This window comes from Octopus bimaculoides, chromosome 11, assembly GCF_001194135.2.
Source record: "Octopus bimaculoides isolate UCB-OBI-ISO-001 chromosome 11, ASM119413v2, whole genome shotgun sequence".
Lineage (NCBI taxonomy): Eukaryota > Metazoa > Mollusca > Cephalopoda > Octopoda > Octopodidae > Octopus > Octopus bimaculoides.
In genome coordinates this window covers 60,698,441-60,717,194 of record NC_068991.1, presented here as the reverse complement: position 1 = coordinate 60,717,194, position 18,754 = coordinate 60,698,441, and the positions used below count along the sequence as shown (strand labels likewise).

Here is an 18,754-nt window from a genome sequence, read left to right as displayed (position 1 = left end):
TATATATATATATATATATATATATATATATATATATACACACATGATGATGTGGGGAAGAAGATGACAAAAATAAGAGACTTAAAATAAGAAAAATATAAGTAGAAAAGTGAAACAAGAGGTTGACCTTTTGACCTCCTTGACCACAGGAGACAGACAACTAAAAAAAGAAAGAAAATGGAATAAAAAAAGAAAGAAAGAAGGAAAGGAGAAGAAAAGTAAAGAAGAAAGCTAAAGTTGGAAACAATTATCATTTCATACTTCATCATCACTAGACACTTCTAACTGATTATGTTGCCGATAGTTACGACGAGCACGCTCCACTCTGTGCTTGAAACGCTTGAATTCTGTCCACACAGGTTCAAAACTGGGACTGTTCCTAGAGCTACTACTACTACCGCTACTACTGCTACTACTAGCAATGTTATTACTAGTATTTATAGCACTACCAATGCCGGTGGTTGTGTTGGATATGTCATGGTTATTTGCAGCAATGATAACATTATTGTTGTTGTTGTTGTCGTTTTCAACAGAAGAGAACAAATTAGAAGAAGTAGTATTGGCTGGTGATGATGATGGGTGTGAGCTGTTGGTGCCCCGTGTTTTTGCCACCCCAGCAACAGTGATTCGACTGCTGTTACTTCCAGTGATTTTACTCATGGACTTAGCAATGTCATCGATCTTGTTGCTGCAGCCGCTGCTGCCGCTGCTGCTGCTGCTGCCCTTGTTGTTTTTGTTCTTGGTGTTCAGCAGACTGTCCCCTGTGGCACACGGCTGACTGTCCACCTTGTGCAAGTAGGGCCCCAGCTCCATCTCATCCCTATGGCCTTTGCCCTCTGCTGAAGCTACAGCGGATGACACAGAGCTGCTGACTGACACTAGTGACTTCGATGTGGACATCGACCGGTCCTGCAGACATGGGGAGGAGGAAGAGGAAGAAGAAGAGGAAGAAGAAGATGAGGAAGATGATGAAGAGGAAGTGGTAGATGTTGAGGAGGATGATGATGATGATGATGATGAAGATGAGGAAGATGAGGAGGAGGACAGAGTAGGAGTCTGGGCAATTAGTTTATTCTCAGTCAATTGGTAACTAGAAGCATTCACTTGATGGCGTAGTTCCTTCCATTTTTTCAGATCAGCTAAAGCCTTCTGCTTTTGCTGAGAGTCGGTACCGTTCCGTGAGGGCCACAGATCCACTGATGAAGCTGTAGAAGATGCTGTTGTGGTGGCAGCAGGTGACACCATTTTCTTTAGTTTAGCTTGAACAGATGCAAGATAGTTGCCATCGTCGTCAGATTCCGAACTAGAAGGGTTCCAAGGACAGACTCGTTTTTTAACAGCTGAGATATGCCTGGCTTTGTTGAACATAATGTTGGCATTTTCTTTTCTCTTTCGGGCAATCAACTGAGAAATACTTTTACGGTTGCTATTAGGTTGCTGTCCTTCCAGCATCGAAGTGCTACCATTTGCAACATCGACAGTTCGAGGAATAGCCTCACTTTCTAATGGCACATTTAATAATGTTGATGAATTTACACTGGTCGAGGAAAGATTTGTGTTAGTATTGTTGTTGTTTGTACTGGTGGTGTTAATATTTGTGGTTGTAGTAGTACTGTTGCTACTACTACTAGCAGTCTTGTTACTACTATTATCATCATTACAGTTAGTTTTATTACTGCTGCTGCTGTTGTTGTTGTTGTTGTTGCTGTTACTGTTGTTGTTGTTGTTGTTCTGAGACTGAGATGATCGCAATGGTCTGCTCCGATGCTGTGAATTGTCAGCATCTCTTGTGCTCATCACACTAGCAAATGCAATAGTGAAAGGACTGTAACCCCCTTCTTCTTCATCCGAACTGGGATGAGGTGACATTTCAACAAGCTCAGCACGAGCCTGAATCATTCGTTCATAAAATTCATCCTCGTCATTTGTAGAAAAATTGGAATAGTCATCCTCGGAACTCCAGCCTTCTAATTCGCGTTGTACCAAAGAGTCAAAAAAAGCCATCATACGAGGGTCTTCTTCCATTGATTGATGTGTATAGTCATGTGACATCACATGACCACTGCGCAGGACTAGGTTAATATATTCCTCGTGCGTGTAGACAGGACGCTCAGGCTGAGAAATTTTCGAAGTTTTTTTTAAACTGCCATTTGAACTTGGAATTAAAAACGGGCTCCATATCTGTTTAAAACAAACAAAAACAAAGTAGAAAATTATAAAAAAGAAAGCAATTTATTAAAAGCATGACAATCATATTTTACACATTATTCCTTACCTTTAGCAATCAGTAACCTACATTAATATATCACATAACTGAACAGACTATCAGATGTTGTTATACATCGCTGGTCACAATGCACTTTGCATCGTTTTAATCTTTGAATGATACCACACCCCACAAGCTAGGCAAGCAGGCCAACATTTCCCCCTGGTCAGAAGGCTAGTCCATCACAGGGTTACCCATTCACAGCTGAGTGGAATGAGTGAAGGCATGTGGTCTAGTGGTGAGTTGTATTGCACTAACAATTGTGAGATTGAGGTTTCAATTCCCAGCCCAGCTGCATGTTGTGTTCTTGAACAAAACACTTCATTTCAAATTTCTTCAGTCCACAGTAATATATACTGAACATATAACTATATCAATCTTCTCCAGTTTTCCCTATCCCTTCATTCACAAGAGTAGAGAATATGTTATGGACAATGCTACTTTTCTATAGGTTAAATATTAAAAAATAACATTCTTAGGTAGAGCGTTGGGCCTCATGGAGGCAAAGTGGCTGAGCTCCTTTCGAGTTTTGGGCCTCACGGAGGCAATGACCAAGACCTTTAGCATTATGTTGTGCTTGAGAAGACTCATCAAGCCAAGCAAAATCAGTCATGGCAGATACTGGTGTCACGCAAATGGCACCCGTGCCAGTGGTATGTAATAGCACCCATTACACTCTCAGATTGGTTGGCGTTAGGAAGGGCATCCAGCCGTAGAAAACTATGCCAAATCAGACTGGATCCTGGTGCAGCTTTCCAGAGTGCCAGCCCAGTCAAACCGTCCAACCCATGCCAGCATGGACAACGGACAGTAAATGATGATGATGACGATGATGATCTGATGTCGAGAGTTATCCAAAATGTTTTAGAAATGCAACTAATTGAAAATAAAAATTGTCTTGCAGATTCAGTTTCCACAAAAATCATGAATGCAACATAAGTGCAGGCGTGGGTATGTGGTTAAGAAGCTCGCATTGCAGCCACATGGTTCCAGGTTCAGTCCCTCAGCATGACACCTTGAACAAGTGTTTTCCACAATAGACCCATGCCAATCAAAGCTTGTGAGTGAATTTAGTCGATGGAAACTGTGTGGAAGCCCACCAATGGAAAAGAAGGCAAAAGATGAAAAATACCATCAGTTTAATAATATCAAAGTTATTTTATTAAATTTTACTAACTCCTTTGTAATAAAATACGCTGCTTTTGTTTCATTTAATTTCCAAAATAACAATGAATTTAGTAAAATAACTGTTATTATTAAGCTGCTTGCTTCAGACATAAATTAACATTAATATTTTGATGGAAAGTTTTAATTCAGATCACTTTAAAACAGGAAGTTGTATAAAAGAACGATGGCAGACACATGCGGGTGGTATCGAAAGGGGAGACAACTAGTTGCTACTATTTTAAACAACACCAAAAGGCTAACGCTTGGTCATGTTTGAAGACGAGGGGGAATAACTCTGGAATGTTTTATGATGAACCCGATTAAAGAAAGTATGATACCACGAACAGTATATCATCATGGTCATTATTTTAACGTCCAGTTTTCCATGTTTGAATGAGTCAGACGGAGTTTATTGAGCAGAATTTCCTACAGTCAGATGCCCTTCCTGTGCCTAAGGAAGGTAATATTTTCCCAGGCCAAGACATGTTTTTGCAGAATATTGGAAACGAATGACATCCATTTACAATAATCCAAATCAAGACAAGGAGACACGAACGCAAACACACTCACACCCACACACATAAATATACACATATACGTACATATATATAATTCCCCCAATTGTAATCCCATATATAACTATGTGTAGAGTGTGGTTGAGAAAGACACCAATTGCTCTGCTTGCAACACCAAGGTCGAGCTGGTGGCCAAGATGAAGGAGATCTTCAAAGATTTTCCCAAAGACACAGTGATAACACATGCACCAGATTCCAAAGCTGTCTTGTGGCCATAGTGGAAGCTGAGGGGCAGCTTCTTTGAGTAAACTGTTATCTTGCAGTCATAATCTAGTTGATATTATTGGATTTTTTAAAATAATTTTAGTTTTGGACTGGATATTGTTTTCTTTACTTTTTATGCAAACTGTCAAATTTAGCCTCATCATCATCATTTAACGTCCCTTTTTCATGCTTGCATGGGTTGGACGGTTTGACAAGGACAGATGAGCCAGAGGCTCCGCCAGATTCAATGTCTGTCTTGACATGTTTTCCTAATGCCAACCACTAAATAGGATGTACAGGGTGGGTTATTTTTATGTCAAACTTAGCCCAAACACCCTGTATGGGTATGCATGCACAAGTGCACACACACACACACACACACACACACACACGCACACACACACACACACACACACACACACCCATGGTAGTCTTCTTTCAGTTTTTGCCTAGCAAATCTACTTACAAGTCTTTGGTCAACTCAGGGTTTGGTAGAAAACACCTGCTGAAAGTGCCACACAGTGGGACTGAACCTGAAACTAAGTGGTTGGGAAGCAAACTTCTTAACCACACAGCCACACCAGCACCTATCAGAACGTTAAAACTTACTAAGCAAGAAACACATCAATCCCAAAACATCTATTCATAATTACATTATGTGATTATGAGAATTTGTGTTAATTAACAGTGTCTGCTGTGAGTAAGGGGTGAAAGATGAGGTTACATGACTGCCATACACAGAAGATATATCTAACATTCCATACAGTGTTCTTCATTGAAGATGTTTTTTGTCTCTTTACTTTACTAACAACATAGCTGGACACTACTGCAACACGTTCCTAAAAATACTTCTTATCTTATTCCAAGCTAGTTGCAGAACATACATAAAACACCCAATTAGCTCCTTCTTAAATTACCTTTGCAAAGACCAAAGTCCAAAAAACCAAACCAAGTGAATACACTTTACCAACCTCACTTCAAGCAGGACAGTAAATCAAATGAGTGCAGGTATTGCTGGTGGTTAAGAAGTTCACTTTGTAACTAAGTAGTCTCAGGTTCAATTTCACTGTGCAACATCTTGAGCAAGTGTCTTTTATCACAGCCTTATGACGACCAATGCTTTGTGAGAGAAATTTGGTAGATGGAAGTTATCATCATTTTAAATACGGAGGTTTCTCTGAATTTGGATACAACAGTTTCTGCAAACTTGGTTCTGACAGCCTTATCAGCCAGTGCTTCCCACCACTTTATCTTGTAGGTCATTTGAACGATCACAGCTCTAGTACTACACACATGATAAGAATGTCTGGGGAAAGAATCGCTGAACAGGTTTTACAGGCAAAATCAACTGGCAGGAGACTCAAGGGTAGACCATGAGCAAGATGGTTGGATAATATCCTTGCATTCAGTTGGTTTCACTTAGGGATCCATCCAAGTCAATTAGAGATGCGTGCTTCTGACAGGAAGGCATATTTGAGGACTTTGCTCCCATGACCCTCCAAGGATTAAGAAGGCAATGAAGATGAGATGCAACGAGATTTAAAATCCACATTTCCATGCTTGACTGGATCAGACAGAATTTGTTCAGACAGAATTTCTGCAGCTGGATGCCCTTTCTATCACCAACCTTCATCTGTTACAAAGCATGGTAATATTTTCTCAAAGCTAGACATGTTCTTCATGAACAACTTTGCTTGCATGATGATGCTTATATGTAACCCTCATGTGATGTTTAGTCAAGGGTTCACACACATGCGTGCATACACACACACACACACACACACAAAAGTGTCTTAATTTATAGAGCCACCAAAGACAGAAAAATACAGTAAAAAAGTAATGATGTATCTTTAAAAATATGTTTTGAATATAACAGATACATTTGAATTATTTTTTACTAAAGAGAACAAATTTCTCCCTAAGTGTCAATTTGTAAATAACTACAGTTTTCAAAACAATCTTTTATAAATTTACAAACCTTGACTACTTTCTCCACACCAGATGATACTATCAGATGGTTGCATGGATTAAATCGCACTTGGTTTACAATAGATCGGTGATCCCTAAGGACCATGTGAGCTCTGTTTACATAGGTCCCTGATAATGAGAATAGCAAAACAAAAATCATATCAATTGTAGCATTTAGAAGATGATAATCATAATTAACTATAACAAAGTGGAATAACTCTGTTAAGTACTAAACCGACGAATTTTAACTCTAAAATGGCTTTGAATTTATGAATAATAAATGTAGCTTATCAGGAAGAGATGTTTCCTCTCACAAAATACAGTGAGATTTGAAGCTAGATCCAGCTCAGCAAACCAGGTTACATCTTTAGAAACTGAATTACAGGCAAGAATCACAAGATGGATTTTTAAAACCAAGCCAAGCCAACTGCCAGAAGACATAGGGATGGACTAAGAATGAAATAGTTGGATAATATCTAGTCTCGGTCAATGCTTGGGAATCTAGCTGCAAAGTGTAATGATAGTTGCTTCTGATAGCACGCTTTGGAGAAGGTACCTGAGGTCCCAAATCCCATGACTTTCCCAAGAATAGTGGGGAGAAAGAAAAAAAGAATGAATGAATGAATTAATTAATTAATTTCAACCAGTGTAACAGTTATGATGAAAAGTAATGCAAGACAGGGATACTCAAGAATTCAAAGTATTAAAATTGAATAGAAAACACTTACTTTTCGATAAGTCTTCAGGAATCTTCCACATATACAAATTAAAATCATCAGAGCCAGACAGAATGTACTAAAAATGGAAATAAATTGAAAACTTCTAAACATGTATATTTACAACAAAAGGTTTACTTTACAGAGGACAGATAATATGAGTTATGATATTACATGTCCACAGAATAAACATTTTAAGTGTTACTAAAATAATATTGTCTAGAGAATGGGCAATTTAAGACTATAAATATATAATTAGACACTTGAAGTCAATATTTAGCAGAGGTACATGGACACAAACGAAATTTTACGTAGTAATGAAGTTCCCAAAATTAAGGACTGCATATTATATTGAAAAAGAGAAACACTAAGGAGAAGGAAACTTACAAGAGGTGAAAAATTAGAGACAGAATATAGAGAGTAAAGCAATACAGCATCATGGAATGTTCCAAGATATTGGCAAACATCAATATATAGGACTAAATTAATTCTTGAACTTGGAAAAGCAATTTCTTTCATGCAACACCCTAACCATTAAACCATGCTCTGCTGAACTCTACACAGTTTTTCTCTCTCCATTTTTTCCCTCTAATTCCATTCTGTTGAAGAGCATAGACTCGAAATGTAAAAGACCTTTCAATTTTCACCAAGCATTAAACTAATACACCTGCTTGTTGTTCCTACACCTGTCTTTGTCTTTTGTTTTTCTGTAAATTTAAACTACATACACAAATATATGTATGTATGTATGTCTTTGCATTTGTGTCATATTTGTCTGCAAAAGAGACTGATAGAATAAGTGCCAGGCTTTACCAAAAGACCATACAAGGATTAATTTGTTCGACTAAACCTTTGACGGTGGTGCCACAATATGGTTGAAATAAGTATAAGAGAAAAAAAATTGATTACTACACAATATCCATATTTAGTAAATATTCCTGCCATCCCAGAGGGGGAAACCTTGAGATAAGCAGACATTGTTTTTATTCAGCCCCAGGTCAGTCCCAGTCCAGTAGGTCTATGTGCAAAGACACCCCAACCATGACCATTACATTCTTTTTTTTTTTTTCTTATTTTTTGCAAGTATATTGTATAAGACTACATTATTGAATGAACCCTTCATTTTATAATAAATATGTCTGATTTCAAGGAGGTTTGACTGTTGTTTCTAGTAAATTAAGTAATCATTTAAAATTCTTTCCATTAGAGACACAAAACCTGAAATTTTTCTGGGGAAGGGGCAAGTCATTTCCATCGACCCTAGTCCTCAACTGATACTTATCAACCCTGAAAGGGTGAAAGGCAAAAATCAACTTAGACAGAATTTGAGCACAAAGTGTAAAGATTTTGTCAGGCATACTAACAACTCTGCCACCTTAAGTAATTATGTAAAACAGATACAAAGAACATTATTTACATTATTTACATTTGACGGATATTTGTCCTCATCTTGTTTGTTGTTAACACAACGTTTCGGCTGATATATCCTCTAGCCTTCATCAGCCTTAACAACAAACAAGATGAGGACAAATATCTGTCAAATGTAAATAATGTACATAATTCCTCATCTCTTAAATATAGAACTGTAAGATACAAAGAAGTTAATGAGAAAATTACAAGAGCACAAAATATTTACATAATGTAATGAAAAGAAATAACTGATACCTGATCCTGGTCCCCAGCAAAACAGCAACTTTTCATTGTACATGAATTATAGTAGCCAGGTTGGTCAAATTCACAGATAGGGGTCGGACTATTGAAGTTATAAAGGACCGGTGGTAATCGACGACGGAGAGCAATAATTTTATCTCCCAGAGAATTAATACGGACACTCATACAACTTTGCTGTACATGGTGACCGGTGCCTTCGTAACGTAACACAGAGCTACAAAAATATGAAACATAATAACTTAAACATAAGAAATACAAGTGGAAAGATACTACAAACTCGTTCAACCCATCTGGCTAAAAATAAACGATTAACCCCTTTTGTGACAGGTTCTGAGACGTTTTGGCACAGCTGTTTTGGTGCTGCCAATTTGGCATCATTGACTCAACACTTACTGATTTGGCATCAGACATTTTAGTGTTTCTCTTGTTCTCTCCATCTCTCTCTCTTTCTCTTTCTGTATATGTGTGAGCATCGAGTTATATTTGTATGCATATGTTGTGTCCCTCATTCCCTTCCTCTATCATCATTATCATCATCATTTAACGTCCGCTTTCCATGCTAGTATGGGTTGGACGATTTGACTGAGGACTGGCGAATCAGTTAGCTACACCAGACTCCAATCTGATCTGACAGAGTTTCTACAGCTGGATGCCCTTCCTAACACCAACCACTCCAAGAGTGTAGTGGGTGCTTTTTACGTGCCACAGCCACGCTCAAATGGTGTTTTTTACGTGCCACCTACACAGGAGTCAGTCCAATGTTTTGTTCACATGCCACCGGCACAAGTGCCAGTAAGACAAAGCTGGAAGTGATCGCGCTCAAATGGTGCCTTTTACGTGCCACCGGCACGGGAGCGAGACCACTGCTCTGGCAGTGATCCCGCTCGGATGGTGCTGTTAGCACTCCACTGGCACGGGTGCCAGTCATAACTCTATGTATGTGTATATTTTTGTATGCATGCATGGAGTAAGATGGGGGTTGTCTTCAGTGCCAAAATGTACTGTTGCCAAAACAGTTCAATGTCCAGCTATACCAAATTGTTAGCTACATATAAACAAGCTTGGGAATGTGACAGATTGTGAGCTTTGGTAATAAATACACAAAAATAATTCTTGTAGTTAAAGATGACTGGTTGATGCATCCTTTTTGCAATGATCTCTTCATATTCCAAATGAGAAAGAATTTTTCTTTCTCTTTATTCACCTTATAGATCAGTGGTTCTTAACTGGGGTCTATATGGCCCTTGAGGGTCCATATAAAATTCTTGTGGGGGTCAATGTATCAAAATAGAAAATTGGGGACCCACAATAGTATTTTATTTCTTTTAGACATATGTATTGGAATGTACTGGAAGAAACAGCTACACTTCTATCTCTAACATTTTACACAATTCAACCTACACAAGTTAATGTGTGGAAAACAAAATAGGAATTTTGAGAGATGTTTCCATAAAACTAGTTTTTAAACATCAAATAGCTTTGGCAGTCCACCAGAATAAAAGAGTAATCAAAGGGATCCATAGATAAAAAATGGTTGAGAACCCCTATTACAGAGTAAGGAAATGCCTCTAAATGAAGGCTGCAAGGGATATATATATATATATATTACCAGGAATAGACAAATATTACCAGGAATTTAGCTCCAGTATATCTATCCAAAGATACAATCTTCAACACCACAATGCAGGTTTAGAAAAAATTACTTTTCAACATCAGGTAAAAACAAAAAAAAAACATCTTACGTGCGGGGTTTACGGATATCCCAGAGACCAAGGCCTTCTCGGACATTAGCTGTAGCTAGAAGCCGTGGTTCCATAGGATTGTACATCACAGCATGCATTGAGGAGGTGTATTCAGCCAAACAAAACTCATCTAAAAATATAAAAACATGTATTATATATGAGTCTAGGACATTTACCCCTCCATGGACAATAACCCCCACTCTAAGGACATTTACCCCTGAGGACAACAGATGATGATTTAAAACTTCTTAATATATTGGAGAGGGGGTAATTAACTAAGGGGGTAATTGTCCTAGGGGGTAGTTGTCATCGGGGGGGAACTGTCCTATGGAGGGAGGGGTAATTGTCCTAGGGCAGGTAATTGTCCTGATATGATTATACATATATATATATATATATATATATATATATATATATATATATATATATATATATATATATATATATGTTGTTGTACTTGGGGATGGTCATATTGCCAGTTTAGCCAATAAAAACACACGCACTGTATATATATATATGTATGTATGTATGTATGTATGTATGTATGTACATAGTTCAAATTTACAGAAAACAAATGATTAAGACAGGTGAGGGAACAACAAGCAGGTGTATTAGTTTGATGCTCGGGAAGAATGGAAAAATCTTTGAGACACAGCAAGAGACACAACATAATTTTGCTATGTTAACATGTACTTCAACAGGGACATAACCTGTTAGTATTACTTGTTTCCTCTGCAGGTAATGTTGGCTACTGGCTTCTTCTCTATAAGAAGCTATTACACTCTTTGACAGGTTTCATTTTTAATCCTACTGAGTTCCACACTCCTCCACTGCTAACAAAAACTGAATTGGGCTGGCCACTTTGGTTGTACATCAACCAACCAACTGCCCATGAGACAAGTTGTACTGGATTACATAGTATCAGTAGCATGCAGAAAATAGTCTAACTACAACAAATATACATCTCACAAACATATCTATTGACAAAAACTTCTCAAGCTTTATAACCTTTCACTGGACACAAATACAGTCCCCTACCTTGCTCCTGCACAAAAAAATAAGTATAATGAGCCAACAAGGAGCTTCTATGTGGTTGCTCAACATGTTAAAACAACAGCCAAATCTCCCTCAAATCATACCTAACTACTTAAAAAATAAAAACCGACACATTGCAATTGCTGCATCCTCCTTGCTTTCTGCCATTATTGTTCCACTCTACATGTTTTTCCTAATTATTCTACAAGTCAAATAGAACATTAACAAATATATTAGCCTTATCTAGTTAATCTAGAGCCTTTGAAAAACCTGACAAAGAAAAGTTTCCAATGTTAAGTCAATGGCTTACCTCTAACAGGTTGTTCCCTGATGTCGATAATAAGAATCCGTCCATCATCACAAGCACTAGCAAACACATTATTATTATTTGGATCAACTGTAAGGCCGTACACAGCATCTTTATGTGGGAATATATCAATCATTGCACCACTGAACAAAGAAAATTAATGGAGAAATTAATGGAGAAATTAATAATGGCTTCAAATTTTGGGACAAGGCCAGTAATTTTACAAAATGTCAGAAAGTCAATAACATCAATCATGGTATCCAACTGGTACTAACTTTATCAACTCCAAAAGAATGAAAGGCAAAGCTGACCTCAACAGAATTTGAACTTGGGACATAGAGAGATCAAAGAAATACTACAAAGCATTTTGTGTGATCTACTAACAATTCTGAGAACACTTTCTTGTTAAAAAAAAAAAAAAATCAATATTCTTTTCTATTCTAGGCACAAGACACAAAATGTTGAAAAATCCTGTTATATTTTATTTTTAAATATTATAAGAAATTGTATTTAAAAAATTGTTAAAATATTTTGAGTATTGTAAACTATAATCAATTTGTTGCACATAAATTTTAACAACGGTATCTTATGCACCATTTTGAGCGTGACCGTTGCCAGTGCCGCCTGGCTGGCCTTCGTGGGACTTTCGAGCGAGATCGTTGCCAGTGCCCCTGGACTGGCTCTTGTGTGGGTGGCACATAAAATGCACCATTTTGAGCGTGGCTGCTGCCAGTACCGCCTGACTGGCCTTCATGCGGGTGACACGTAAAAGCACCCACTACACTCTCTGAGTGGTTGGCGTTAGGAAGGGCATCCAGCTGTAGAAACCCTACCAAATCAGATTGGAGCCTTGTGTAGCCATCTGGTTCACCAGTCCTCAGTCAAATCATCCAACCCATGCTAGCATGGAAAGCAGACGTTAAACGATGATGATGATGATGGTATCTTATGTGGATCCCCAATGGTCTTATGGACCCTGTTTGAGAACCAATGATCTAGACCCATCAGATGTACTTGTACTTGCCTCTTCTGTTTTGACATTTCCACAGTGATTTCACTCTCAGGCCTTTCTATCTAAAATTGTACATTCAAAACTGCTAGGAGTAATTTTCAGGTTAATTCCAACAATACAGCAGCTGGAAGGAGACAACTATTTACAGCCAGATAGACTGAGCTAAGCAGAATGAGGTACCTTTCCCAGAGACGCAAATACAATAGCTACAGTAACATTTCAACTGATAACTTGTGATAAGTAGCCTAATCCAAAAACCTAATTTCATAACCACTGTACCACAATTCTCAATCCCACCCAATTACAATCACTTTTGACATAACTGAAATGATAAATAATGTTCATACCTTTTTACTGAGTCGTATAAGTGAAGTAATGGATTCTACTAAGTTACAGAATCAATTGCTTGTATGGTTAAATAACTAATCACATAAGAGTCATTACACCTACCATAAACACAACAAAATCTGTTTGAAGACACAAGGTCACATCAAGAATCTTGCAAGCCAAATACAAAAATGAAGGAGTACAAAACTATAGTGTTGTCATTATCACCACTACCATTTTAACGTTCCACTCATTACAGGTATATTTTAACCCCTTGCCTGTCCTGCATATCACATGTGATACAAAGAATATATTTCTTGGTGTCTATGCATAACATATGATACACATTCCCAAATGTTTCCAACCACCACAGTAACATGGGACTTATGAAAGGAAAGCTTTATATTACTCAGCATATATGAAACCAGGGCTAACTAAAAGTCTGAAAACAAGCATGAATGTTTAGGACAAGATATGAAAAAGCTTTGGACAGACAAGGAGTTAAGAACCTCTGAATATTCCCAGATATCATCATGCTATTTGGCACGAGTGGAGGAGAGAGTAATACTATCAAATAATGCTAAAATCAGGATGCTTTCCAGTTAAAGGCTGATGATGAGAAAGTGGAGCAACATTTATTGTTTTAAAGGTAAGTTGTTTGTTATTAGTATTATCTACAGAGTAAATAGTCACATAACACTCATTAATTGTCTTGCACCAGTAAAATCTTATAATATACAAGACAATAGTGATTTCTGCACCTGCTAGTTAAGACAGTAGGGACTGGTGGCCCTAGTCTAGAATCTAAGACAATAAGCATTTTTAGTTTTGATCTCTAAGAGAAAAGGATCATTCTGAAATGGAAACTGAGACAAAAGAATGCTTGTAGTTCTGAATATATATATGGTCTTGAAACTGAAAAACAAGGAATATATTGTACGGTTACCTAAATGGTGAAAGAATTAGAGAATATTTCTGATACTACATCTTGTAAATGACTAAATATAAATAAGAGAAGTATCATATATGCAAAAATCTTACCTCTCTATATCATGGACTTCAACTAATTCATCATTACCTACAGATGAAAAGAGATAGAATGATCAGATAATTACTAGAGAAGAGAACACATAAACCACATATTGTAAACTACAATTTCAAGAAGCCAACCCAACTATATTTTACACTTCAAAAGTCGGTAAGAAGCTTGCTTTCCCAACCACATGGTTCTGGGTTCAGTCCCATTGTGGCACTTTGGGCAAGCGTCTTCTACTATAGCATCAGGCTGACCAAAGCCTTATGAGTGGATTTGGTAGACAGAAACTGGAAGAAACCCATCATATATATATATATATATATATATATATATATATATATATATATATATATATATATACACACACATATATAAACACACACATAAATATATACATATATATTTATGTGTGCATGTCTTTGTGTCTGTCCCCTCACCACTGCTTGACAACTGATGTTAATGTGTTTAGATCCCCACAACATAGCAGTTCAGCAAAGGAAACCAATAGAATAAGTACTAGGCTTACAAAGACTACAAAGTCCTGGGGTTGATTTCTTCTACTAAAACCCTTTAAGGTGGTGCTCCAGCATAGCCATAGTCAGATGACTGAAACAAGTAAAAGAATAAAAGAAACTAATGGGTTTATTAATCTAACTTTATAATATATGATAAGCTATTCTACTACAGATCAGCACTCACAATCTGGTATTCTCACAATCTGGTATTCTCACAATCTGATATTCTTACAATCTCATAAGTAAACTTAAACGCAAATGAAATCTTTTGCTCATGAACAGCCTCCTCTTTTGTAATTTCAGGCTGCTCTGTTTCATCAAAGTAACCATCTTCTGTATCTCCCACGCTTAATAGAAATAAATCTATTTATTAATTCCATGCTCTCATCTGGCTTTACAAGTATAAGATGTCTTTCAAACTAGATAATAAATATATCAAAGATCTCTCTGCAGAAATATCCTTTTAAGATAGCAGAATTAATTCTTGTTAATAACAGTAACTTCTGAAATGTGAAAGATGTAATCAGTGATTTCAAAGTGCCAATCCAACAACAGCTATATTTCACACCAAAGAAGTTTTCAGTTAACAGAGCTGTTTGACCACTACAAGCCAACATAAATGAGCATGTGGTTTTCATGAGCTTATATAATTATACTATCGACAATTAACATAATGATATGAGACAGTTATAGATTATCCAACACCACAGTACTTTACTTTATTGGAGACTAGTGCTAGTTCATACCACAGAACTATTCTACTAGTCAATCTATTGTTGGCCTACAAGTCAAAGGTCAACAGTTAATATCTCACATCCAGTATTTTCTGACATTTTAAGGATGGCAGCAACACAATTTTGTTTTGCTAAAACTTTGACAACACCCCATAAATATACACTTTAAAACATCATAAAGCCACTAAGTGGAGGAAACTAGACTTGTATGGTGGGTCAAAATATGTAATCAATGATAAATTCTAAACAGCGTATATACGTGTATGTGTGTGTGTATAGTGTGTATATATGCATCTGTATATATATATATATATATATATATATATATGACCCAAAAGTAGGTTTACAGTTATCAAGTAGTCACTTTAAATTTCTTTTAACACATTTTATTACATTTAAATTTGTATCTTACAAAATGAAAAGGGAGCTTGACAAAATTAATTAAATTAGCATAGAATATGGTTTCATATTTTTTTATAATTAAGATCTAAAATGTTAATATACGAATGTGAAAGAGGTAGTTTGAATAACTGTAAACCTACTTTTGGGCCACCCTGTATATATATACATTTATGTGTACACACACACATATATCATCATCATCATCATCATCATCGTTTAATGTCCGCTTTCCATGCTAGCATGGGTTGGACGATTTGACTGAGGACTGGTGAAACCAGTTGGCTACACCAGGCTCCAATCTGATTTGGCAGAGTTTCTACAGCTGGATGCCCTTCCTAACGCCAACCACTCTGAGAGTGTAGTGAGTGCTTTTACGTGCCACCGGCACGAGGGGCAGTCAGGCGGGTACTGGCAACGGCCATGCTCGAAATGGTGTATTTTACGTGCCACCTGCACATGGCCAGTCCAGGGGCACTGGCAATGATCTCGCTCGGATGTCTTACCGGCAAAGGCCACGCTCGAAATGGTGTATTACGTGTCACCTGCACAGGAGCCAGTCCATCAACACTGGCAACGATCTCACTCAAATGTCTTTTCACGTGCCACTGGCACAAGTGCCAGGAAGGCAATATTGGTAACGATCCACGGCCATGCTCGAAATGGTGTATTTTACGTGTCACCTGCACCGGAGCCAGTCCATCGGCACTGGCAACGATCTCGCTCAAATGACTTTTCACGTGCCAGGAAGGCGACGTCGCAACGATCTCGCTCGAATGTCTTTTCACGTGCCACTGGCACAAATGACAGGAAGGCAACGTTGGTAACGATCCATCTACCAAATCCACTGATAAGGCTTTGGTCAGCCCAGGGCTATACTAGAAGACATTTAACAGAGATATCACACAGTGGGATTGAACTCAAGACTAATGGCTGGAAAGCAAGCTTTTTAACCACACGGCCACATCTGTGCCTTATTAGAGTGTATAGTATCAAAACAATGTATACACTAAGCAGGAAGATTTAATGAAATTATGGTTATGTATTGAAACAATGATTTCTTTAATGGACAACAATGTGTTTGAATGTCGTTGATGGCTGATCTCAAAATCCTGAGCATTACAAAGAAGATAACAGAGGACTGAGATATGTGGCACTGGCACATTGCTGCACTCAAGAAGACCCACCCACAACATTGATGTGGGTGCTGGTGCCACATAAATAGCACTCAGTACACTCTGAAAAGTAGTTGGCATTAAGAAGGGCATCCAGCCATAAAAACCAAACCAAAACAGATTATGGAACCTGGGTCAACCTCTGGCCTTGCCGGCTCCTGTCAAACCATCCAGCCCATTCCAGCATGGAAAATGGACGTTAAATGCTGATGATGATGATGTCTTGCTCTGAGACACAATGTTTGCAGTAGGATATGAATTCAAGACCATTTAGACCAGTGGTTCTCAACCAGGGTTTCATATGATCCTTGGGGGCCCACATAAGATTTCATTGTTAAAATTTATCTACTGGTTATACATCTACAATACACAAAATATTTTAATAATTAGTTTTATGCGATTCCTAATAATATTTACTTATAAAAATATTAGAATTTTTTAAACATGGAATGGTTATGAGGATCCACCCAGGCAAAATAGGAATCAAAGGCGTCCATAGGCAAAACATGGTTGAGAACCACTGATATAGAAGAGAGTTTGAACCCATTCAACAAAAGTTCTACTACACCAATAATGAGAATATTTTTTTAGAATAATGCATTAAAAGGTTTTCACCTCCAGAAAAGATTCTTTTATTTTCGTTGTCAAATGCCAAACAAAATATGTTACTATTATGTTCTCCTTTCATACTAAGAGGACCTCCAATATCGGACAATGCCTTCTCCGTATTCCAAAGTAAAACTCTCCGATCGTCACCACCTGTAGAAAAAAAAAAGAAAAAAGCAAATCAAATTGTGTCATTAAAGAAAATCATTAAGATGTATTTTGTTGTTACTATTATTACTACTGCTAAGGTAGCAAGCTGATAGAATTGTTAGCATGTCAAGCAAAATGCTTATCAGCATTTCTTCCATCTTTATGTTCTGAGTTCAAATTCTGTCAAGATCAACTTTGCTTTTCATCCCTTTTGGGGTCAATAAAATAAATATCTGTTGAATGTTGGTGTTAAAGTAATTGACTAGCCCCCTCCCACAAAATTTCAGCTTGTGCTTACAATAGACAGGCTTATTATTATTATTGTTGTTGTTGTTGTTGTTGTTGTTGTTAAGGTGGTAACCTAGTAGAACTGACAATATGCTTAGTGGCATTTTTCTTGCTCTTTACATTCTCAGTTCAAATTCTGCCAACTTTGCTTTCCATCCTTTTGGGAGTCAGAAAAAATAAGTACCAGCCAAGTATTGTGTGTCAATGTAATCAACTTTTTCTTCCCTTAAAAATTGATGGCCTTGTGCCAAATTAGAAAGAATTATTATTTACACTAGAATAAAGATTATTTACCAACATAACACGGCGGTCTTGCTAAGTGCCCTTTTTGTATAAAGTGAACCTTACAAAAATGTGGAGTTTACTCCAATACATGGGCTGAACAAGAAACACCCTAAAACCAATTCTAACATAACACAGACTACTACAACAACAACAACAACAAAACTAAATTCAAAAAGCAGATGTTTGATTTTAACAAATGTGAAAAATATAAGTTTTAAAAATGAAAGCATTAACTTACACAACACAAACAAAAGCATTTGCAACAAATTTTTTGATAATCAGAACTAGAGGAGAAGTTTCAGGTGTGGAAGCAAGGTCTAGAATTGAAGGGCCTTAGAGTCAACCTAGCTAAAACCAAAATCCTAATAAGTAGGAAGGTAGATAAAACACAAACCCCTTCAGGTAGATGGCCCTGCTCAGTATGTAGAAAAGGAGTAGGTAGTAACTCTATAAGATGTACCCGGTGCAAGCTATGGACACATAAGAGGTGCAGCAACATCAAAGGCAGGTTAACTAGCAAGTTAGTTTTTGTTTGTGGCAGATGTTCAGGTGCAATAAAGACTGTAAACAAACAGG

General features: G+C 37.3%; 1 protein-coding gene across 1 annotated transcript in view; it reads right to left on the bottom strand.

The window, feature by feature from the left end:
• Positions 1-14: 14 nt before the first annotated feature.
• The window catches only part of LOC106875737 (DDB1- and CUL4-associated factor 5), a 30,456-nt gene continuing 11,716 nt past the window's right edge, over positions 15-18,754 (bottom strand). Inside the window, exons 2-9 of the mRNA XM_014923985.2 lie at positions 17,465-17,608; positions 14,032-14,068; positions 11,655-11,794; positions 10,310-10,439; positions 8,562-8,781; positions 6,909-6,975; positions 6,191-6,309; positions 15-2,181 (exon numbers count right to left, since the gene is read on the bottom strand). Of these exons, the coding sequence (XP_014779471.1) occupies positions 256-2,181; positions 6,191-6,309; positions 6,909-6,975; positions 8,562-8,781; positions 10,310-10,439; positions 11,655-11,794; positions 14,032-14,068; positions 17,465-17,608 (2,783 nt within the window). The 3' untranslated portion in view covers positions 15-255. The remainder of the gene's footprint in view (positions 2,182-6,190; positions 6,310-6,908; positions 6,976-8,561; positions 8,782-10,309; positions 10,440-11,654; positions 11,795-14,031; positions 14,069-17,464; positions 17,609-18,754) is intronic.